This window comes from Mchenga conophoros, linkage group LG7 (assembly GCF_057382185.1).
Source record: "Mchenga conophoros isolate Kocher_MC1m ecotype Shallow Benthic linkage group LG7, M_conophoros_male_GT1.1, whole genome shotgun sequence".
NCBI lineage: Eukaryota > Metazoa > Chordata > Actinopteri > Cichliformes > Cichlidae > Mchenga > Mchenga conophoros.
This window is the reverse complement of record NC_140532.1, coordinates 41,972,088-41,997,585: the sequence shown is the minus strand read 5'-3', so window position 1 is coordinate 41,997,585 and position 25,498 is coordinate 41,972,088. Positions and strand designations below refer to the sequence as shown.

Here is a 25,498-nt window from a genome sequence, read left to right as displayed (position 1 = left end):
ACAAGAACACTGTTTAAATGTGATGCCTTTCAGGCCACAGTGCACAAAGCCTCAAATCATGCTACTCACAAGCCTTAAAAGTATGAAGGACCAACTCAGGGGCAAATAATGAAAAGGACAAGTTAATCTAATTCTTGTCATCTGTGTGTGTATATGTGTGAGTAACAAGGAAAAGGGGAAGTGCCATTTCTGGTGGAGAGTTTAAGCTCCAAGGGGGAGATTAGGCAGTCACGCTGAGTTGATCTCATTGTCCAGGATAAGAGGATGAGCACCATGGCCCTCTGGAGATTTTTACCAACACTGCTACAGCTTTCTGAAATCAATAAAGGGAGCGAAGATGGTGTTTATACACTGATTGATTGCGTTGTATCATTTTCACTGTGTTCAGCATGGCTTACAACCACCAGCTGGTCCTTGGGAGCGGTTTAGTGGCCAATAGTTACAAGACGATGAAAGCTGGTATCTTCCAGTCTGGCACTGTGTGGCCTTTGATAATCTGATAAACTGAATAAAAATGAATTTGATTTAAAAAAAAAAAAAACTGCTGTACTTCAATATGCTACTTCCCCAGCTTTCACAAATTTCTTTAATCTTGTATGCTACACTTGTAGGTGTCTCAAAGGACAATGTTAAAAGCTTTACAGAAACTGCATTTATTTGTAGAAAAACAATTTAAGTTGAAAAGAGTTTGCTAAAATATGTAAATGGGATTTGCTGGATGGTTAGGTGTACAAATCTTTCATCTATACCTCATGTGTATTCTACTAAACCAGTTAGTTATGATTAAGATAGGAATATTGTTTTGGATAAATACTTAAAAATCAATATGTTTCATCTTTTGCTTCTGATCTGAAAAACTGTACCTAGAAATAGTGTTGCTTTTGAAAGACAAATGTTAACATCAACGGGCTGTGTGCTGACAATGGCGCATCTAACATTCAGTTGAGACAGGGTCGATCAGGACAGTTTAATGGATTAACTTGTATTTGCTAATTGGCTCTAAACACAAGGTACAGGGCAATGGGTGTGTCATTAGTTTGCCAAGTAAATTTAAAAAAAAAAAAAAGCAGAACCTGCTTTTGGTTTGAGTCACCTCTCATTCCTTTATAATTTGCTAGAAAATATTTCTCAGTAGAACCTTAAGAAAGCTTTCTTATTATTTATTTAAGTAGTCCTCGAGAATAATTGTCCAGGCTTATTGAAGAACATTCAAAGCTCTTCTTTGGATGATGAATGTCTTTTGTTCCATTTTAAGATGATCCCTCACTGCTTCAATATTTTTGAGGTCCGGACTCTGGGGTGGCCAATCCATGACTGGTAGTGCTCTATTGTGTTTTTCTATCCAGCTATGCTTTTACTGCATTTTCATGCTAAAAATAAAGCAGTAGCCAACAGATTCTTTTGTAAATTCTTTCTAGATGGTATTGGATATTGAATCACAATCTTCCATCACTTTCTACAAGATTCCCAACACCAGTGGCTGAGATGCATTCCCAAATCACGGCAGAACCTCCATACGACACTGTTGTACCTCTATCCCGCCACCCTCCCCCTCCCACTGAGATCATTTCGGATCAGGCTTGGGTGAACAGTAGATTGACATTATCAACATCATCACCTTTCATCTTGTTTTGTCTATAACTTGTCCAGCTTCCTCATGTTTCCTCATGTGTGCTAAAGACACACTGCACCAGCATGTTGCCAACTTCTTAAGAATTAACATATAATTTTTATAAAATTCAAAGGAAGTAAAATATACAGAAATGTCAGGTGGCTCAAGATCTTTTACACAAATCACAAATGCTTGTGCAAATTTTCATGGCCATCCATTCAGTGGATGTTGACATTTTTCTTTAGTACCAACTGGTGAAACAAAATGGGAAATAAACTGTTTTATAAGTAATTAGAAGGACGTACTGCAGGAAAAACAAATTAGAAATGTTTTTTCAGAAAAAAATCAATAAAGGCTATGGTTCTAAAAAATAAAAAAAAACCACATTTAGTTAACCTCCTAGGACCTGGCGTCCACATATGTCGGCATCACATTTTGGGTTATTTAGCCCAAAATACTCAATTTTGCTCTGCAAGGGCCTGATATCCACTTACAAGGACATTATACTGCTACTGTTCTATCAAAAATGTAAACGAATATCCTCAGATGTGGCTCTTATTTCTCTTAAAAACAAAAATAAGGTAAAAAAAAAAAATCTGGTAATTCTTTGTTTTTACATTCATCGGGCCCCAATATGCCCAAATATCAAAGAGGAGGTCTCAGGAGGTTAATATTACAATTAGTTTGCAAAGGCATCAATATAAAGAAGCATTACGTTTTCTGTTTGATGTTTAGATTTTAATGAAAGCGTTCAAAATATGTTTCCCTTTAAATGTAGGCACCATCATTGCTGTGTAATCAGGAGGTCAATGCGGACCTTTTCTCTTATTTTTTTTTTGAAAAAATTCCACTTATTTGACATGAGTGGAGTTTTAAACACTACAACACTGAATACCATCACTGGTGTCTTATTGTAATGCACCAACTTTCTGTCTGTCTGCTTATCCTCAAATTCCTCCTACATAATCCTGAGTCGAGCAACCAAATTTGACACAGGTACATCTTAGGCTCCTTAAGGTTCTCATCTATGCCAGATCCTAGGTTGTCATCATGTTGCCTAGCAGCCTTCTTCAAATATTCTCAAATTACCCATTTTTAGCATGTATGTGCCTATAAAACCTATAAGAGCATTGTATCAATTCATTTCACACCAATGACATTAAATTCATATCAACAAACTATAATATAAAGATATATATTATTTATTATCATGCAGTCACATTGCCTGGTGACCACCTAACAGACTAAAATCACATTTATATAGTAGAGAAGGACATGGCTGTGGGTACACACAAGTTTAAAAGCGTTAATAAGGCTTTCTGGTTATTGGGTTCATATTAAATTCTTAGAAGATGAGCTTGAGGGTTTTTTTTTTTTTGGTTTTTTACACTACGTTAATATTTTCAATTTTCCAAGACACGTCTCTGTTTCCCCGACTGCGTTTTTAGGGTCTGATTGCCTTTTGTTACAATATGGTGTAGAGTGGCAACAGTGCCTTTTGATTGGCTGATGCGTGGAGCCACATCTGTTTCATTTCACACAACATTTGGGGAAAAAAAATATATGAAGAAATGCAGAAGGAGAGAGTTGAGACAGCAAAGATGAGCTAGAGAGGGGAAAAAAAGAGAGGATGAAAAGGAAGAACAGAGGTCAGTGAAGGAATAGGCATGCGAGGCAACAAAAGACCAAAACAGAGGGGGGTTATTTCAGAAAATATTGAAGATGAGACGAACCAAAAAGGCAATTTTGGAGAGGGACTCCAATATTTCTCTTTCAGTTTTTCTTCTTCTCTCACCCCCCCCCCCCCCCTTTAGTCCCCACCCAATCCACAGTCTGCAGTCCTACTGTGAGAGCAAACTAATCTGTACTGACAAGGACAGGGCTGACATGGAGTGTTTGATAGATCCTGAGGGAAATCTCCCACATACATAAATTGGTTATTCTACGTTTCATCTGCCTCTTGACATGGTTTCATTTTATGATCTCTTTCATTATCTGTCTGTCATATGCCAGTCTTTATCACTCTTTAAACTTGATGAGTTTAAGTGATACCAGATGAAACAGGCATCACTGTATGGGAAGCCACTAGCTCCCCAGACACTATGAGTTTGGGATTTTAGAGTGGATTTTCTGTGAGCTCCATACATTTATTACTGGCTGTAACCTGGCTCAGTGAGCTGTCATCTATTAAGAAAGCTGGCCCTTTTTAAGGCAATTAATAATGCCATTTCCAAATTTGAGCTATATTTTGACACTTAAACCCGGTTTACACTCCCCTGTCCTTTCTAAATAACTCAGCAGTTCTCCAAACAGTGACCTACTGTTGCCTTTCAGTCTTTACAGAAGGCATGTTGTTAGCAAGTTAACATTTCAATAAGATAATCAGAGTGAAAAGGCAAATATTAGAAGTGAAACTCATTAGAGAGGAGCTTGAACCCCCCTAGGAAGCACACACGCCATCAGCACACAAAATTTCTGGTATCTCCGCCACCAGATCCTGAGTTAATCCCAATAGTCTAATGACGCCCAAATACATCAGGCTAAATGACCTCATTACACACACATTTAGGTTAGCTTCAGGTGAACTAGTAGAGTCAGAGGTAGTCTCTACTATTAATATGCTACGGCCTTTATAGCTGCGTCACAGTAAGAAGCAGATGGAGCTCCTGTTGAAACCAGCTTTTATTCATTGGAGCTATTATCTGATTTCCCTTGAAGTCTTCAAACCAATTAGAATCAAAATGTATTTCAGTTTGAGAGACATCTAGACTCCGACACAGAGAACAGTCAGCCACACAGCTGGAGAGTAATTGAACTACAAATAATTAAAACAGCTGCAAAAGTAAATCGTTCATGTCAGTGCACCAAGACATTTAGAAAGCAGGGAGGGATACAGTTCTTAGCATGATAAGGACTGCATTAATGGAATAATACAGCATTGTTTGGCGCTCCACTTAATACCCTCTCCATCTGAAGAGCAAACATGAGCCTTGTGGCTCTTGTTTAGCTCCCTATTGACGCTCATTTATCTAATCTGTGTCGGAAAAGAGAGATTAAAAATATTTGTTACATACACGTTATTTCTCACTTGCAGCTGCCACTTCCTGGACTTTGTCACAGTCGGGCAACCAGCAAATTACAGGAAGCCACGGCACCCTACTGGCCATTACCAAGAAATAGCTCCAGTACGTGACTCCTCATAAAATATGCCTCTGTCACATTTTGTTTGGTTACACATTGTTACCATAATGCCAAATTATTCATTTGATGTTGCTTTATATTGAATAATAAAACCTTGTCGCTGTGACTTTTATCCACCTTGTGCCTGTGAGGTCCATGTGACCCAGCTAACACACTCCAGTAACCAGGAGAAACTAGCATTTAGTTTTCCATTTCCACACCACAAAGCCTTCATGACAGGCGCAGAGGACATTTCGAAAAATCTCCAGAAGGTATTTTCAAGAAATAAAGCTAGTGACTGAGTTGATTGAAGTGCCTTCTCTGAATTTAGACCTTACTTTTAATTTATAACTGAAAATCTGACTACTAACAGAGAGAAATCCAAGCAAGATTCATGCAAGAATAGATGGACAGCTGGGGGGTTTTCATCCTACCCATCATCACATTTTTAAATTAACGCTGGTCTCACAAGTCAGGATTCAGTTATGGCCAAGACAACTGTACCCACTGTTCTCCATACAATACCTCCATCTGGTCATTTTTTTCCTGCTGCCAAAAGGTCTATCATGTCCATCTTGGAATGCATTTTCATGCAGATGTCCCGTTCTCTTGTTAGTATGACCCAGTAGACAAACACACAGGAAATCATGTGTGCTGGGTCACAAAAACAAGCGGCCTATCTACAGCACATCAAACAAACAAAACCAAGTTTGAAAGGAAATCTATCATTGAAATCTGACTATACAAAAAGTGCCACAGCCATAGCAGAGCATATCTCCACACCGGCTGCAAAAGTCCTGCTTTCTTTTTGCTCACATATGAGTAAAAGAAAAATTATATATTCACATTTACCTGGAAGAAGGTGTTTTACATAACAATCTAATACATAAAGACACACACAATCTCTCCTTCCATTGCTGGACTCACTGTCAATTTGCGGTGTTGAAACAGATTCAGGTCTTTGATGTATCATTGTTGTCAGTGCTAACCAAATCACTGCTGTGCATGAAACGAACCCCCTCAGGTCTCCAGAAGAGACAGCAGACTTTTCTTTCACTGATTTTCTTTTTTTTTTCCAAGACAGATATCCACAGAGTGAAAAGAGGAAAACATGACTGTATGGTTAACAGGGCTTTTGTGTTCCTTAGCTCCACTTTTATTTTCCTATTTACGAACAAAAGGAATTTCATTCTTGTCATTTTTTTTTTCCCAGTTATACTTTTTTTTTGACAGAGTCCTTTTGTTGCTACAAGGATGTGTTTGAAATGTATCTTACAGAATTGAAAGTGTGAGCTTCTTTTTTTTTTCATCTAAGTGGATTCCTTTACCTTGTTCTGTTTGTGCTTTTACATCCAACAATAGGACTGACAAATGGAGATACCTCAAAAGCCTTCTCAAATTGACATGAGCGATTTTCTACCTCATTTTGCCACAACAAACCCACTATGATACCAGGGCATTGTCACTACTCGCTTTTATAGTGGCAGAGCCAGTTTTGTGATCCTTGTAGACATTTTGCTTTTATCTGAGCCCTTCTAACCCTGTTTCTGCTCTGTGTTTTTTTTGTTTCTATCTCCGTGTCAACCTCTTGCTCTTATCCGCATGCACAATTCAGGGCAAGAGCAGTGATAGTTGCCAGTGAGTGTATGAGTGTATTAAATTGTATGGTAATCGCAGTGAGAAAAGGGCACACGGTGCAGTTATGTTTCTAATGAGACACAGAGAAGCGGCCTGACCTCTCCAGCTGGTGCGCTGCAGACATTCATCATCCCAAACACATGGTGGATGAAGGGGTGAGGGGGGAGAGAGAGAGAGCACTGCCCTCTATTGAGAGTAACACCACACTGCGGGTCAGCAAGAGGAATAAATTAAAGATGAAGAAGGGATGATGAGAAGAATATTAGGGGAAAAAACCCACCTTGTAGAACCAACACAAAGAGGAACAGGCTGGAGAAGCGGGGGTGTCGTTTTGTGTTCAGCACTGAAGCTCTGACTGCTTGCAGCTACATTGTAAAGCAAAACTGTCTGTTACCGATAATTGATTTGGATGTAATTATACACCATAAAGCGTAAATCACATAATCACTACAGTCACTACCGCTGAGCCCAGGATGCTGCCAGGCAGTAGAGGATACTGTGGCTTTGTGGCACTCCAAATTTTTGTCTCTGAAAGAAACTGAAAAGAAAAAGAGGTAATGGATGGGCTTGAATAAGCTCCAACAAATGACTGATACTCTGTCCGCAGACAGAAGTAAGGATTTTCAACAAATCTGTTAATACAGCTAACCAAATAGAACTAAAATCTACAGCATGGCGTTATGTGGGATGTTTGCGCTCATCAGTTCCTCTCTTTTGCTTTTGATGTTTTTACTTTAAAGGGGAAATCAAAGGGCAAAAAATGGTCAAGAAATTGCTTAAGTGTGCCCTACATGAAAGCATGTTTTTTTTATTCATATAGTATCAACACAACTCTTTTATTCTAATGTAATATTTGGCAAATCGTTTGATTTTATTATTTTTTATTAATCCCTCATTTTAGTTTTTAGAGTTTTTCCAGTGGCACAGATCCAACCTCAAAAATGCTGATTGAACTGTGTAGAATTTCAACACAGAGAGTAATATAAGTAGAAAGATGTGATAGAGATGGGGTAATTAATTCAAGGAGAATGTATTTCCTTCTCCCCATCTTTTGTACAAAGCGGGGTACATTGGCCTTACTTTACACTGAATACATTACAAAATTTACTGACAATATTTTCCAACTGTTCTCAAATCCTATTCCGTGGAAAACCAAAACAGATGAGTGTTAGTTCATCTTTCCAACTTGCCACAACTTGCAAAGGAGCAGCACTGAGATCAAATGTGTGAGTTAATAACTAGATCGCATAAATTCGAGTTCTTTTCTGCACTACTTTTAATGGAAAAACTGGGTATTTCTGATGAGTTGTGGATTGTTTCAGAACCCTGTTACATTTTATTATTTATGCACACTTGGTTTAAACGTTTCCTTTTATCAGTTCTTTACTTAACATTAGAATTTGTTTGCCATACAGACTTTGTACCAATATATTAATAAGGACATAGCTAGTATGCACGTCTTTCCTAAATAACTTAAGGATTTAAAAGGCCTTCCTGCATTTAACAGGGATTCTTTCTGCCTGGCTTACCAAAACGTGAAAGTGATGGATATATTTAACTGATGTTGCCACAAAAAGAATGCTATCAGACTCCAACATGATTTAGTTAGTTGGGTGTCTTTTTGCCTTGCTTGGGCCATTTACCCAGCTCTGTCAGGTACAAAAATTGGTTTGTGATTGTTGCATCTTGCACAGAAACTTCTACAAATATCCATTTTTCTGCCATCTGCATCCTGATTATTTATTTCAAAAAGCAAAACGCTTTTATTCTGTATTCAGACAAAACAGCCCAGCATGGCAGGCATTGTGCACGATCCATCTTTTGTGTCTAACCCTGTCCCATGTTATTGCTATTAATACATTTCAGGGCCACCTGTTGTAGGATCTTTGCCATCAAAGCTGCTCTCTAGATAGGTTGAACACTACTGAGAGAGTGGGGATAGTATGCTAATAGCAGATCTTACCTACGTTTGCTTTCAAATTTACCAGCATTTCCCATGATCTTGTGCATCACAACAGACACTTCATAAATTGTATACTGCTTTCAAACAGACCAAATTGCAGCTATCCACCGATCCGTAGAGTGGAGCCTATTCAAGCTGATACTGGACAAAAGAAGGGTTACACAATAGACAGGTCGCCAATCTATGACAAGATTAACAAAGCATTCAGATCTTATCCGTTCTTCTTCAGTTGATATATATTTTTATTGTGCAATTTCAAAACAACTTTATACGAGTTTGGAAGCCTGTAAACTTCTGTAAAGGCGAGTAGAAAACAACCCATATGGAAAAGAAATAGTAAAAACTTATATGATTTACTCATGAAAGTGGCCACTTTCTCATTACTTTCATATATTGTTTTAGGAAGTATCCAAAACATACAAGTTTCATTATATAATTTTTCAAGGGATCTTATATCTGTTTTCACTCTTGTATGCTTTTCATACAAGTTTCACACAAGACAGATACAAACTTTATAAGATTTATATATATCTTTTCCATATGGGAATAGGGAGGGGACGGCAGACAGTAAAAGGCCTGAGGGCAGATTCGAACCCAGGTCTCTGCAGTAGCCTTACAGCATATGGATTAACCTGGTGAACCATACTGGCACCAAAGTGTGGCACATTTTTGATACATTTTTCTCTTTGAATTTCAAAACCTGTATTTAAATGGGTGTACAAAATAGAGCAATGCAACAAAAAAGTATTTGTCTTATTTGTTTGTTTTTTGTTTTTAAAAAAAATTGGGGATAAAAGAAGGGGAGGCAGATCCTTTGTGTAAAAATCTCATGACTTTTAACTTTGTGAATGTTAGTACAGTACAAAGAACAACCCCTACCTTTGGCACAATGCTACTCACCCGTGAAATTCTGCTTTGTTCAAACGGAACTGCACCTTAATATTTCTCATTGTGGGGTCAGATTCACAGCAGTGCTCCTCTGTGATCATCCAGAGCCAAACCTTCTCAATGGTTATTTGAAAGCATGTTTTTGTATAATTCAGAATATTACCCACTGAAACTGAGAGGCTTTTCTGCCTGACCTAGAATTGCTATTTAACCCTCAAAACCTCCTGAACCTCAGTTTGGACTCTATCCAGCCTTGTATTGATTGCGACACAGAAAAAGCAAACCTACTTTTTAGGCTAGAGATATAATTAGGATAGTACTCATTATAAACAGATGCAAAGCTAACAACATCTTGAATTTTCATGCCTATTATCTTCTTTTTTTTTAATTATAGGAAGCATCTGAGTTGTTTTTAGCTTTTGTTGTCGCTGTGATTTAAAGTAGCAGACTCTCACAACCTCAGCACTTACCTCTGTGAGTCACTTCCAGACTTCCAATCTGGTAAACTGTATTATTCAAGACAGTGCGTGCTCTGTATATCAGTCTCAGGTTGTTCAGAAAATGGTGCGGCATTGATTTTTAGCTGCGACAAAGAGAGGTGAAAGGCAGCAGCTTGATCAAGGCAAGCATTCAGCAAATCAAATAAGTTTGATGGGTGTTCTTTGATATTCATTGTTTTTCTGCTTTGTTTGCATCTCCATCGGATGCTGGAAAATAATTTGCATGGCCCTGGCAGTCTGCAAGACAGACTTCATATTGCAACGATTTATTTATTTATTTTTTGCACACATCGTGGTTCATGGAATTTTAATGGTTTAATGGTACCATCAAAGTGTTTGTGCTACATAACTTTTTAAATAGGTGATTAAAATGTAAAGTGTAATTCTTCTTTTTAGGTAGTTTTCCCTGAATGGGCTGACCGATGTTTTATTTCCCCTCCTGTTAATCCTTCCATCATTCCTGTGTGTTCACATTATTTCAAGTTCTTGTGTTTGCTTCTTTTTTCCTTGCTTTACCTTATTTTCCCTGCTACCTTCTTATCCCTTTTGACTCCAACCTTTTATTTAACCTTTTATCAAAATCCACTCCTGACATACAAATTTTTATCCTCTCTCTGCAGAATGGAGGCAGTGGGCTACCAGCGAGTGCTACAAGTAGACTTGGAGGTAAATGGGCTGATGGTAACTCAGGGGAGCAGGGAGGTGGCATGGCAGGTCGAGTATCCGCTCACGCGCACCCTGACCAGTGAAGTGCAGACTCTCATCCGTCTGGCACCGCAGGACCTGGGTGGCATCGTGCCACTGGCCATGGTGAGGAGTGACTGGTTGGAAATTGGAAGCATGTGTGCGTAAGGGAATATGTGTCTAAGTTCAGTGTTAGGCTAACTTAAAATAACCCATCAACACTACATGCATTTGTTTTTTGAGTGTGTTATCACAGATAGTTAGAGCCACAGTAAGTTTGCAAAGTTGTTACTTCCAATGTTATAAACTGTTTTACTACTTTGTGTCTGATACTTTACCCCAAACCAGTCGTCAGCAACCTTCAACATCAAAAGAGCGATTTGAGTTGCTCCTACCAAACAACGGGAGAAAAAAACCAGCATACCCGGGTCATTTGGGGTTGACAGGGGACAGATGAAACTGACTGATGAAATTAGGAAAGGATAAATAATGCATATATTATATGTATAAGGGTTGTGGCATCCTGGTGATGCTTTTTATACTAGTCGTCTGTGTATTCAACTTCCAGTGCAGAAGTCTACATGAGACTAAAATGCCTCAAAAAAAGCACATCAACAGATTCGGTCAGACCAACTTTAGCTCTTGGACACTGACATACTGAGAAGAAAACAAAAGATTTATCGAGACACATAAGATAAACAGAATCTGGGGCAGACCTTACCTGGTAGAAACAGAACACACTTTGGCATGTGAAGAGCTCAAACAAGGGTAGCAGGTGATATATAATCCTACACAATGGTGGAAACTTGAGCTAAATGTGACCCATGCAGCAGGACAGTTGTCTTAAGCAGATGAGACCGCATTTTTTTAAAAATGCATCAATGAAGTGCTTGTTGAAACAAGGTGACCTATATCCAACAAAGCCTGTTTTGCAATTGCAGAGAACAAGACTAAAACATGATTAAGAAGGATGATCAAGAAGGTCTTGAGTTAGAATCCAGGGTGGGGTACTCCTAGGTTTACTGCTGAATCTAAATTGTGAGTGTGAAAGGTTACCTGTCTCAGTGTGTTAGTCCTGTGACAGACTGGTGGAGTGCCTGTGAAATCAGGGATAGATTCCCCCTACTTCTACCCCACAGCCTTAAATTGGTTAAGTGGTAGTCTGAAAGCAAAAGCAAGAGATTATATTAGATGTCTAGTAGCTTTTGAACTTATTTCCACCCAAAAAGTAATATTATATTAATAACATAACTCTCTATAATGTAGTGGTTTATGCATTCAACTATCAAGATCACCAGTTTCATCCCGAAAGGAGAAACAGTCCCTTTGGGGTTGTATCAGGAAGGGCATCTGGTGTAAAACTCTGCCAAATCAATGCGGAGCTACCCGCTGTGGCAACCCCTTGTGAATGGGAGCAGGGAGCAGCTCAAAGTAGCTATTAATAAGATAAACTTTCAACTTGGCGGCCATTGCATTGAGGCTGGTGTTAATTCAGGCAGGCTAGAATATCAGCTGTTGGCTCAGCTGATTCCTTTCTACAAATCTAACTGGCAAATCTCATATAGCCAGTGCTTTTTTAGTTTATAGTTACTGCTGCCCTTTTACAAGCCGCTTTCCACTGACGTCTCCTCTGTTCTGCACAGGAGTGTTGCTCTTCTGGTTTTACATACGACAGAACAGAACCATGTCAACAAATTAAACTAATTTTGAGTTTGACATCATAAAACCCAACACAATGGAAAATGTCTCGGCATCTTAATAATGCTGAGATGTGGATGCACTGGAAAGTTAAAGAGCAAAAAGAGAGCTGTAATGAAGAAAACCTCACAAACCCCATTAGATTTGTGAGATCAACTTAAAGCTAAACATAGTACAAGATGAACACCCACATTCAATCATGTCTTGTAACAAGATAGTTTTGGCAGTTACTTGGCAACTGTTTCTTTTACTTGTTTACTATGACATTCAAGGTCCAGTGGAAATACTTTAAAAAAAACATGTTTCTTTTTAAAGAGTTTACAGCTCTCCCACACTAAAAACATTTTTATAATGTATAAATGATAAAAGGGATAAAAGCAGCATGTCCTGTTCAGTGAACAACAAGGTATTGTCTAATTAGGAGCCACTCTGTATTTCATTTATTTTCATTTCCCATTTTTAGTCTTAAAGTCTACAAGTTTCTTAGCAAGGCCATTGTGCATTTTTTGATTCTGACTTTAAATAAAAGTATTTAGCCTCTTTATAAAGAATAATAATTTGCCATATGAAAGTATGGCAAAGCAATCATCATTTATTAGTCCTGAAGAAAAAACCCAGACCCAATTATTATTTTTAAAACAAAGCTTGGACTAACTTCTAATCGTCATGAAGCTTTTAAACGCCGCTCTCAATTTGCAGAATGAGAAGTTAAATTGAGTTGGATTTTAACAATCCAAATGTGGATGAATTGGCAAGTGGCTTATGATTGCTAACTGTATTATCATAATGACACTGTAAACATAATGAATTGTTCTTAATTGTTTTTGAGGAAAATCGTTCTGTGTGCTGAAGAGAGAATAGGGCAGTTTTAATTTTTGTCATTGATTATGTCCATGTACAAATCAAATGCTTTCAAGCACTTCATAAAGTTTTATCATACTCATTTTGTGAGGCAGCGGTGCACTGCTGATTTATGGTTTGTGGCGAGTAGAGCAGCTTTAAGGCTTTGGCTACATTTCTCCACTTTTAGTGGCTTAATAAAAGAGAATGCACACTCCAATTATATTGTATTAAATAATAGTAATACTAAAAAGTTTAATGGACAACTAATTGAAAGAGATATGGAAAAAATGCAAAGATGTATTGTAATAAAGATTTCAGAAAGTACTGACAGCGTGCAAACTTTGATTTAAGAAGAAAATGTGTCTTATTAAAGATTCAACAATTTGTCAATAGGTCTAATTAGTTAGCTGTTATTAAATTAATAGTAGTAGTAGTAATAAACATTTTCTGTTAAAGTCTTATTTAAACATTATTTAAATGCCAATTAGTGTTAAAGTAAGCATGGGGTGGCAAAGGGGCAACAGCAGGAATCTCGGGAATGCAGGCGACGGAAACGGGAAGGAAAAAATGATCTGTTAAAAAAAAATAATAGATATATACAGAGGGCTGGCTGGGAAATGGGACAAAGGCATGCTCAGGTGAGGTGGGAATATAATCAAGAAAGTGAGGAGAAGAAACAAAGGCAGGAAGACACAGGGAAATAACCTTCAAAGTAAAACAGGAAGTTACTCTAAGACAGATAACACATTGGCAAAAAAAAAGATAGAGAAGGTGAGAGGAAATGGGGAAACTGAAGGAGTAAAGCAAAACCAATATGTGTGACAAAAAACAGAAACAATAACATTAACAGTATGCCTCTGTAATCCCCCCCCCCCCACACACACACACACACACACACACACACACAAAATAAAAATAAATAAATAAATGAAGTAAAATATTTAGCTAAGAAGCCTAAATACACCAAGGCTGAAGACCTAAAATGAACTAAGAGCCCACACAACAGGAAAATGAATTTTTATTTAGAACTTTTGGATAACGTAAAAGTGCACTGCAATAACGAAGGTAAATCTTAGAACAACAGTACTTTGCTATCTTTACTAGTGCTGTAAGTTAGTTAAAAATTGTGATTGTGTTTGTGGCCACACCGACACAGTGTTCACACACTACCTGCACCACTGGCAAGTTGGCCCACTTTACAAAAAGTCTGAAGGATCAACTACGTTACAAGGGCGCATAATGGTACTTCAACAGAGTGATCTAAAAACAGCAGCCCCATTTAAAATATTTAAGCAATATAAGAGAAGATCATGTGAATTACTCTTAGCCAGTTCTCAAAACGTTTTGCTCACTCCTCATATGTAGGACACTGTCTTGGTGCAGTCTTTGAGACGTTAGTTGTCTCTCTGACTTCCGAAAACAAATTCTGCTCTCTAAAGGGCACCCATGCTTTGACAGCACATATTGCTTGTTAAGTGCCAGCTAATAAATTAAAGGTAGACGAGTCATTGTCTGAGCAAACTGCGCCTTAGATGGCCATGTCCAGGGTATACCCCGCCTCTCGGAACAATAACAGCTGGGATAGGCTCCAGCCTCCTCCAAAACACCGAACCCGATAGGATGTGTAAAAAATAGATGCACGGATGGATGGATGGATGGGTGGATATATGACATCAGCCATCACCTTTGGGGCAGTATGTGTAGGTAGACACCAATCATTCCTGGCACTTAGCAGTACTTGTCTGGATACAGAATGCCAGACACCCCTGTTCAAGAGAACTCTCATCTCTCCGTGAGTGCTTCTGGCCTTAACTCCCACAGAGAAGCACACGCATGCTCACACTCACCCAGTACCTCCTGGCTGCCAAACATGAAGTGCAGAACTTGTCTTTTTTTTTCTTCCTTTTTTTTTTTTTGTTGTTCTTACAAGGGTTTTTTTTGAACAGCTGAAAATGCCTAGAATTGCTTTTTAAATTTGTCATTTGTGTGCATGCACAAAAAGGTCAAGAAGAAACAAGTACGAACGAGTAGATAAGAAGGCGCATGTTTAAACAGAAGATGGGTGAGATCAGTTTACGCATACCCTGACATTTTTAATTTTCTTTCATTTTTACTGAAGACATGTTTCTGTGAATTCTACAGGTATAAGCTTTCTGCAGTCAGTGTTTAAGAGAGCGCGAGAGATCAGTATTGGATATTCATCCCGCAGCAATGGTCAAAGCTCATAATTTCAGAGGAGATGCATTTTCCAGGAAAATTGAACAGAGCAATTTGTAGTTCAACCGATGACTCGCAATTTTGTGCCTTTTATGGCAGAACAGGATATTATAGAATGCTAGATGAATACTGAAGACAATGAGGATCTTGTGTGAGTGCGCTAAGCAAGTAATTTAGAATTCAAAGCGTGTTTCTTTTTTTTTCTGGATATGAAAGGAGAATTCTGACGTGAAGATTAAATAATCAGGCCCCATCTTATCTTAATGACCTTGTAGTACCATATCACCCTATTAGAGCACTTCACTCTCACTCTGCAGGCCTACTTGTTGTTCCTAGAGTATTTAAAAGTAGAATGGGAGGGAGCGCCTTCAGTTTTCAGGCCCCTCTTCTGTGGAACCAGCTTCCAGTTTGGATTCGGGAGACAGACACTATCTCTACTTTTAAGATTAGGCTTAAAACTTTCCTTTTTACTAAAGCATATAGTTAGGGCTGGACCAGGTGACCCTGAATCCTCCCTTAGTTATGCTGCAATAGACATAGGCTGCCGGGGGATTCCCATGATGCATTGAGTTTTTCCTTTCCAGTCACCTTTCTCACTCACTATGTATTAATAGACCTCTCTGCATCATCATATCTGTTATTAACCTCTGTCTCTCTTCCACAGCATGTCTTTTATCCTGTCTTCCTTCTCTCACCCCAACCGGTCGTAGCAGATGGCCCCGCCCCTCCCTGAGCCTGGTTCTGCCGGAGGTTTCTTCCTGTTAAAAGGGAGTTTTTCCTTCCCACTGTCGCCAAAGTGCTTGCTCATAGGGGGTCATATGATTGTTGGGTTTTTCTCTGTATCTATGAAGTGCCTTGAGGCGACTTATGTTGTGATTTGGCACTATATAAATAAAATTGAATTGAATTGAAGATGAAATAATAGACTTGTAGATATATGTAATCTATTGCTACCCTTAAGAAAGACAAAATCATAGAGAGATTGCATTGCTAATATTAAGTGGCAGTTATTATTGGAAAATTTGTGAGTTTAGTACTACTGAAAACTGCTTTCATGAGAGTAGTTTTTAGGAGTTAATACTAGATTGTATGGGTTGTTCAGATGAGCAGTTTTGTCTCCATTTAGAAACCCTCAGTGGCTCTCGTCTTCAGTTTGTAACGCACTCCTGTTTGAAATCTCATAAATCAATACATTTAATAGAGGACAAGCGCAGAGGAAGTTGTCTGCACTTAAGACACTGCTATTTTCCTCTTACTGTGTGAGAATTCTCGTGCATTACTGAGATACTGAACTGAACTCTGGACCTGTGAATGCCAGCTCGACGTCACCAAGACAAATGGCGCTACATTGTTTGTGTTAAGTGATATTGGCTACTCTGATTTTAACGGGACAATCAAAGAAAACTGCAGGGCTGAACACAATCTGGCCCGACAGGAAAAGAGAGAGGAAAAGAGAGACGATGGTGGTGTTTCATTAATAAGCTTGAAAGACGGTACATGCAGAGAACATGCCAGCTGAGTGTGCACTACTTTTATTGCATCCTCCCATGAATTTTTGATCCCTCTCTTGCTGCTCCCTGCCTCTCTGTTCTCTCATTAGAAGAGACAGCCAGTTGGCCCCCATAGCTCTTTACAGTACATCCCAAATGTAATCATTAGCATTTTATTCATAGCTTCTGAAACTCACTCTATTTCAAACTCAATAACATTCGCTTTGTGCTTACAGTCCCATAACATTATAATCACCACCATTAGCAGGAAGCTCTGCATTAACTGTATTTGTGGCCGTGGTTAAGCACCTTTGTCTAGAATTATAATCACCAGGGCAAATTCAGATTTATTCATTTTGGCTCCATTCAGTGGTTTAAAGTGACTTTTTTTTTTTAAAGAGGGTTTTCCTTTTTTTAAATGATTTATAGTCCCACGTTTAAGCAGTGTGTAAAGTTACAAAGCCCAAAGTCAGCACCAGAGAGAGTATTTCTCTGCTACAGAACTGAGAAACTTTCTTTGTAGTCAAGGCTTCTCATCTGTTAGCCTACCTGTCTTTGTCACTATGTAGGGAAAAAAAAATGTAAAATACCCGCATAGCGGCTACTTTGGCACACTCTCAAGGAACGATGCAGTCTGCCATTATTTACTTTGAACAGCCGCTTCTGCTTTCAGAAAGTCTCATCTGCGATCAAAGCACAGCAAATGTTCTTTTGTTCACTTCAATAGTGAACACAAGAGTCTTCATCCTGTCCAAGCTCTTGAAGAATGCAAGTTAACCAGCAGCTCGGAGAGTGCTCTTCCCATACTCACAGAAAACTCATTACTTTTGCAGACACGGTGAGCAATCAGGGTATAGTCCTTTTTTTTAAGGGCGGAGGGTTAACAGGGGCTGGAGGTACCCCCAAGTTAAAATGATCTTTCATTAACAGATAATGATACTCTGAAGCCAGCAAGACACCTCCCTCAGCGAGGGGTGCCTAGTCCTAGAACAAATCCCGTGTCAATACATGAAACAGTTTCTGAGAATGTAACTTTCGGTTTGTCAGATTGGTCAGAATTCGCACTGGTGTTTTAAAAAATCAGAAATTCCTCAGATAACATTGGTAAAGCTTGGCGGGAAGTTTATCTGTGCCAATAATGGTGAAGATTGAAAGAGAAAAAGAAAGTGTTTTCGATAAATCAATTAAATTGCCATGACTAGCTGCCATCTATCAGCCTTCAGGCCTCCTGCGAGTATTACAAGTCAAGAAAATTTTTTTTGGTTAAAGCAAATACTGTAATTCAGCAGCTGAAATACTACTTGGGTGACTGGTGAATGCATCGAAGTTTATAGTGCTTTTGAATAACAGGGTCCTGAATCCATATACAGTGGAACCCCGACTTACGAATACCCCGTTAAACGAAAAATTCAAGTTACAAAGGCACTGAACGGCAATATTTCTGCCCGTGTTACGAAATCCACTGGCTCTGATTGGCTGAGCCCAGAATGTCCACAATGCCTTCCGAATCATGTGACAACCCCTTGGCTTTCGTACTTGCGCTTCGCTGTTCCACTTGAACGACGTATTGTTGTTGCCGTTAGCAATTAGCCTATAGCCTATTGTTCACTCAAAAGGCGCGATGGGTGCTTTGACTTACGAAAATTTCAGACTTACGAAAGACCCTCGGGAACTAATTAATTTCGTAAGTCGGGGTTCCACTGTACCCAGTTTGGTTTTCTCATTTACTGTCCTTGCAATTTTAAGTTGGCAATCAACTTTGATGGACAAATGCTTTCGAAAATCAAAAGAACAAAAGAAGAAGAGAAAGCAGAAACCCTGTGTGTTCCCATGCTGCTTGGCTGCCTAAACCAAGTCCAAAATAAAGGGTCGTATATCTATAATTTATACAAAGTGCTATCACTGCATCAGAACTCGCCAGCAATTTTCAAGCAAGATGCTATCAGTCATACTGTTTCACTGTCAGTAACAGTATTTGGAAATGACATGACAGAGTACTAATCGGGAAGCAGTGAGGCTATCCATTGGCATGCTAAGTGCCCTCAGGGCAACATTAGCCATCTGCATGCAACTATAATGCCCCTTATAGCTTAATTAAGTCCTCTTGTGTATATATGGGTCTCTAATTTTCTGCCTTATCTTTATGCTGTGCTTTTTGAATAAACAAATTCTCTTTATCACCTTCGCTCTGGGGAAAAATGTTCCTTATGCATCAGGCTTGTTTGTCATTGTTGATCCTGATCATCCTACAGCAAGCAGGAGAGGGAGATGAGACAGCAGACAGTCAGGGAGATCAAAATTAGCAAACTCTATTCAAATAACAATGTTTCTGTTATTTATTTAGTTGTTTAGGACTATAATTTCTTTGCTTCTTCTTTTTTCCTTCCTTCCCTCCTTCTGTGTTATGCACATGCCTGCATTAGAGGCCAGCTGACACCAAAGCTGAGGCTCTAAGGAAACACTTTATAAAGATCTTGCGGGGGGGGGAACCAAAAACTGAGTAATGTCATACCAGTTTCGAAATCCTGCGAACGTCTTTTCTGTATAGCAATTTCTGCATGTGCATGCTTCACTGAATCACTGAATCTATATCCTATGCAAGAACGAAATGAAGGGTGGCTCAAAACCTTTGCACAGTAGTGTAAAATAGCAGTGTCAGCAAGTACCTTCATCTTATTGACACGCAACTTCTAAATCTAAAGAATGTGAATGATCACATTGGTTGGACTCAAAAACTTTTTTTTTCAGGGTGGGTTGTGTAACAGTGAGCATGAAGCGGAGCGGCAGAGAATGAGGATGACATGTGTGCATATCCTCTGTACTCACACACAAACTATTTCACTTCTGCCGCCCAGCATGTCTCTCTTGCCTCTCTCAGGGCCCAAGATATGTATGTCAGTCAGGCTTTACTTTGAAGTTAAGCCTGTCCGTTCTGTCATTTGTTGTGGTTTGTTTACTTTTTTGCTGGCTTGCCTTCCTTACCCTTTCCCTCATTCTGTCAGGCTGGGTTGAGGGTCTTTTATTTGGCCAGCACGGGCCATGGTCCAGTATAGTGCTCTCTGGTTTATTCTAATCAAATGGCCTCAGCCGGAGACAGGAGAAAGGTCCTCAGAATATGGACAGGCTTTATCAGCGACAGCCAATTTATCACTGCTGACTTTGGCATTTCCGCTCCTTATGTTAAAGTGAGGAAGTATGAGGCAGGAAAAAACAACAGACGCTTAATATTTAATCTTACTAAAAGTATTTAGAGCTCACAGTACACAATAACAAACCCAACCCATTGCCAGGACAAGAAGTTATAAATCAATATCTAATTAATGAGGAGAGTATAAATCACTGTAGGCCCCAATTTAATAATCAATAGTGGTATTTCTTACTCATGGTCAATGCAGAATGGCCCCAAACTGCCTTCAACTCTTTATTTGCTAATACTGCAATTATAGCTGCTATGCCAATTGAGGTAAATCAGCGGAGACGCAGAAGCTGATTATTCAGCTTATTTCATCCTCAAAAAAACTCCAGATTCAATTGACTTTCAGCGTGTTTTCATCAAATACCTAGCTTACTAGCAAAATGTAGGATTTCTGCATACTCCGCTGTAAGTACTATGGAGTATTTTTGTTCACTCCCTAAAATGAAAACTCCAAACCCTGACGATTTGCTAAGTTTCAGCAGCTACACGTAAAATGACTGTCATCTTCCTAACTTTGGCAACAAAATAGTAATTTCCCTCTTTTGCTCGCTCCATCACATCACTCATCACTTCAGTTATCAGCACCTTGCTCCGATTTTTGTCCGACTATAGCACTGCAGTGCAGAACACCTTGGCTGCTGTGCCTTTTTTCCCAAGTCATAACCGTAAAAGGATTACATTGTATGAACACCGCTCTCTCCTTCTGTTGTATCACCATTTCTAACAAAAAAAAAATAGTGGGAAAAAAGAAATTAAATCCTTAGAGGCATTGATTCCCCTGCCTTTGCTTTCATTTTATCTCCTACTATACACTTTAAGATGTTCCAAAGTTTTTGAGTGGCAGGGGGAGACTATATACAGTGGGGCAAAAAAGTATTTAGTCAGCCACCGATTGTGCAAGTTCCCCCACTTAAAATGATGACAGAGGTCAGTAATTTGCACCAGAGGTACACTTCAACTGTGAGAGACAGAATGTGAAAAAAAAATCCATGAATTCACATGGTAGGATTTGTAAAGAATTTATTCGTAAATCAGGGTGGAAAATAAGTATTTGGTCACCTCAAACAAGGAAAATCTCTGGCTCTCACAGACCTGTAACGTCTTCTGTAAGAACTTTTTGGTATAAACTCAACTCGTCGTGTTTGGAGGAAGAAGAATACTGAGTTGCATCCCAAGAACACCATACCTACTGTGAAGCATGGGGGTGGAAACATCATGCTATGGGGCTGTTTTTCTGCCAAGGGGACAGGACGACTGATCCGTGTTAAGGACAGAATGAATGGGGCCATGTATCGTGAGATTTTGAGCCAAAACCTCCTTCCATCAGTGAGAACTTTGAAAATGAAACGAGGCTGGGTCTTCCAACATGACAGTGATCCAAAACACACCGCCCGGGCAACAAAGGAGTGGCTCCGTAAGAAGCATTTGAAAGTCCTGGAGTGGCCTAGCCAGTCTCCAGACCTCAACCCCATAGAAAATCTGTGGCGGGAGTTGAAAGTCCGTGTTGCTCGGCGACAGCCCCAAAACATCACTGCTCTCGAGAAGATCTGCATGGAGGAATGGGCCAAAATACCAGCTACTGTGTGTGCAAACCTGGTAAAGACCTATAGTAAACGTTTGACCTCTGTTATTGCCAACAAAGGTTATGTTACAAAGTATTGAGTTGTATTTTTGTTATTGACCAAATACTTATTTTCCACCCTGATTTACGAATAAATTCTTTACAAATCCTACCATGTGGATTCATGGATTTTTTTTTTCACATTCTGTCTCTCACAGTTGAAGTGTACCTCTGGTGCAAATTACTGACCTCTGTCATCATTTTAAGTGGGGGAACTTGCACAATCGGTGGCTGACTAAATACTTTTTTGCCCCACTGTAGGTGCTAGAGGGAATAGACTTTTTGATTGATAATTGATATGAACTGAATGGATGGAGTGCTGCAGTGGCAATATAAACCTACTGTACTGTTGGCAAACACAGAACAGGACCTGTGAGCTTCCTGCCAATCTCAGCTGCTTAGAAAACAGTTGAGCTGTGGTTTTCTGTGGGTCAGAGGCATCTGTTCAGTGACTGAATAATAAACAGCTAGCCATGGTTAAAAGGTGTTCTGGGCCACATCTAAGACCAGCATATCTTAGATGTGTCCCTACCCTGCTCGTTTAAACCCTTTGAATAAGTCTATATGGATTAGTAGTCACTTATCATTATGCTGTAATTTCTTTTAACTCCATCTTTAGACCTCTTGTGCTTATAAGGTGTATCGTAGCGAGACTACACACAAAATCACAATTTCATGATTTTATTAGCAGTAGTTTTTGTATATTTTTTTTTTTCATAATAATAGTGTTTTACTATTAATATTACCCTATTTCCTAGCGTTTGCTCTAGCATCCAAATACTGTTACTGACAGTGAACAAGTTTGCAAAAAAATGTGAGGAAAATAATACGTTATGTTGTATGAATGAGCAAAGAAGCTGCAGTCGTAAGATGAAACAATCTGATAGGGGTATAAACATTAGTCATTATTCACACAAGCCTGCCATACAGAAGAGGGACTCCACTGCAGAGACTGGGAGGTTATCCAAAAGTGCAGGAACTTTAGGGGTTTGTTGTGCGTAGTCGTTATGTGAAAAAAGAGCCATCAGTTCCTAATTTTTCATTGGACTTGTCTGATCTGCGCAGGTCTTGAAACCAAAGTGGCAGAATAATAATGCCCTCTTGCAATAAAGCATATATATTAAATCAAAGTTGGGTAACAACAGCAGATTTTGTCCTTGAGCATTTACACATTTACATACAGTAACTATTCTCCAAGCAGGACTTTTGTAGTATGTCTGCTACCTTACACATCATTCATCCACAACCATATCAGCCCCCACACACTCTATGCTTCTACCCCCTGCTGCTCAGAAATGTAATGGCCTTTTATTGATTCTCCCTTCTCTCGCCTTCTTTCTTCTCTTTTCTTGCCCTGCTCTCTGCACTGCAATGAGAGGTTGTTAAGATAAGCTGCAGCATGAGAAGGGGGGAGACATGCCTCTTTTTCTTTTTTCTTTTTTTTGAGCTGGGCAAAAAAAAGTAGGGTGTCTTTGTGCTTGCAAGTGTGTGTCTAAGTTAAGTTGTTGCATATGTATACTGATACTGTGGGTTGCTATGCAATATATGTAGCACTTTTATGTGTTTAGCTGTTTACGTGTATGTGTGCACATTAGTCTATAATATAGTCATTTTCAGTCATAAATGCTTATCTGCTGGTGTGTACAAGTACGCCTCGTCAATGAGGAATACACACCAGACCTTCTCATCCACAGGGGGGATATTGAACAGCCAGGCGGTGGCTGATGAGACGTAGGTGGGTTTTACAGATGAAGACGCTGCCTTTGCTGCCTCGTGCATCATTAATGCTCTCTTATTAAATTTCACTTTTTTTGTCATTATGTGGATTACATTTGATCTTGTTCACTACTCAGTTCTTTATGAGAATGGACAGTCTCCGCAATACATGCCGAAGATCATTAAGACCTCTTTTTTATCATGCTGTTCCAGTTGTAATGGCTCACTAAGCAAAAAAAAAGGTACTTCCCATTACATGTAGGAGTAGTGATCACACAGAGAAGACTTTTTACAGGTGCTTAGTATCATCAGCACCATGCAGTTAGCAGCAGATATATTTATCATTCACAACAAGGACTAGAGTTTATATGGATGTCTCACTTGTTGAGTGTTGGCTTTACTGGATTGCTGGAGATTTAAATATGCTTGAATATCATTTGAATCTGTGAAAAACGAGCCTCACTTTCAAATCCATTTCAGGAAATGAATTGTGCGCTGTATATCCCATGCTTTACCATCAATATACTATAAATGATCTGAAACTCAAACAAGGCAGACTTGCAAGTTTGTTTGTCTTTGTGAAACTTGAAACGTACAAGAGGCCTAACAATTGTGCTTGTAAAGGATAGCACTAAATTGCTCACTTGCAGGAATTTGCCCTCTGTTCATTCTAACTTTCGGGTTTGTTTCCCTTGTGGCAGGACAAACACATCCCTTGAGAAAGATCTATCAGCCAAGCAAGAAATATTTAAACAAAACAGCATGGAATCACCACCACACATTTCACCAAGGTTAAAAAGCAGTTTCTCTGTGTGTATGTCTGCAGATACGGGGGATAGTTAATGACAAAGAAAAACAAAAAGGCAACCGTTTTAATGAACAAATAGATGCCTTTGGCATTCACAGGCTCTTAGTAGTCTTATTTAAACTGAGCAGTGATGAGAATGATCTACTGTTATAGCAAATCTTCTATACGACAAACACACTGAGAGCTCAAGGATTACCAGGCATTGTCTTAATTGATCTCATTATCTTCTTCCTGCTCTTCTGTAAGGGCTGTCATTCTCAAGTGAATCTAGCTGTAGCTTTGGAATGACTGCAATTTGGTGTGAAGCATTATTGTCAATGTTTTGTATTTTTTCTTTTAATTAAGGTTGGTTCTGGGGAATAATGGTGAATAGCTGGGAAGACTCGAATAACTGTCATACTGTGACCTCACTGCAATGTAAACCAGTAGAGGGAACAATATTAGGCATCTGTTTACTGATCTGAAGAATTAGCACTGTATATGTGATGTAAAGCCCTACGTGGTTCAAGAGGGGGCTGTTCAAAATCGATTTAAACTAATAAGTGATGTCTCTCGGGGCGGTATCGGCTGGGCTAAAGAGTAGACATTCAAATTAAAAAAAAAATCAAGGGGAGAATTAGAAGTGAGCTTACAACATTTCTGTAGCCCAGAGCTGTGTTAGCTGCTTCTAATCTTCGATTGAACCATCACACCCATCATTGAATATTGTATTGTGGGGATGTAGGTATCAGACTTTAAGAAGGTAGGAAAAAAATGCATGGAATAAAGATTTATATATATTTTCTTACATAGAAATGTTGCATTTTTGATCGTTCAGAGATTGAGAATCTTGTAATCATTCGAGTTATTTTAAAAAATGCCACACTTAGTTATTTCAGGATTGTTAAATGTGAAGACTTGCTGCTTCATACATTCTATGCAATGTAAACAAAATGAAAAAAGCAGGCTTATTGACTGATGCAAAAGTCCATTTAAAAAATCGTTACTATTTGCGCTCAAAGATCTTTAAGTGAACAGTCACACAGCCTCACTTGTGCTTTGCAGGATCTCTGTAGCAGTAAATAGCACTTCTCACAGCTGCTGCTCATCCTTACTGTATGATGGGCTACTTGAACGCGGAGGTAAAAAACCTTTTGCAATAACTACAGTCTATAGTTGCGTGAGATTTGACCTTCGGATAATAAATGGCATTTGAAACTAGGTTCACAGCATATAGAAGACTCATTAGGGATATCACTATAAATATAAAACGTATATTTTTTTTCTACAATACATGTTTTTAATGTATGCAAACATACACGAAGTGTTGTTTGGTCTAGCTAGAAAACAAAAGACTGAGCACTAAAGCCTTTTGCCTAAATATTATGACCCCCACCCCACAGGCCAAAAGTTTGCCTATACACAGTGGGCATTTCTAATAACCCTTGCCCTGCCACCACTGAGA

The 25,498-nt window shown here is 39.0% G+C and overlaps 1 protein-coding gene across 1 annotated transcript in view; it reads left to right on the top strand.

Annotated features, from left to right (window-relative positions):
* The window catches only part of LOC146570720 (transmembrane protein 132C), a 174,474-nt gene that overhangs the window by 121,264 nt on the left and 27,712 nt on the right, over positions 1–25,498 (top strand). Inside the window, exon 5 of the mRNA XM_085279345.1 lies at positions 10,402–10,591. Within this exon, the coding sequence (XP_085135471.1) occupies positions 10,402–10,591 (190 nt within the window). The remainder of the gene's footprint in view (positions 1–10,401; positions 10,592–25,498) is intronic.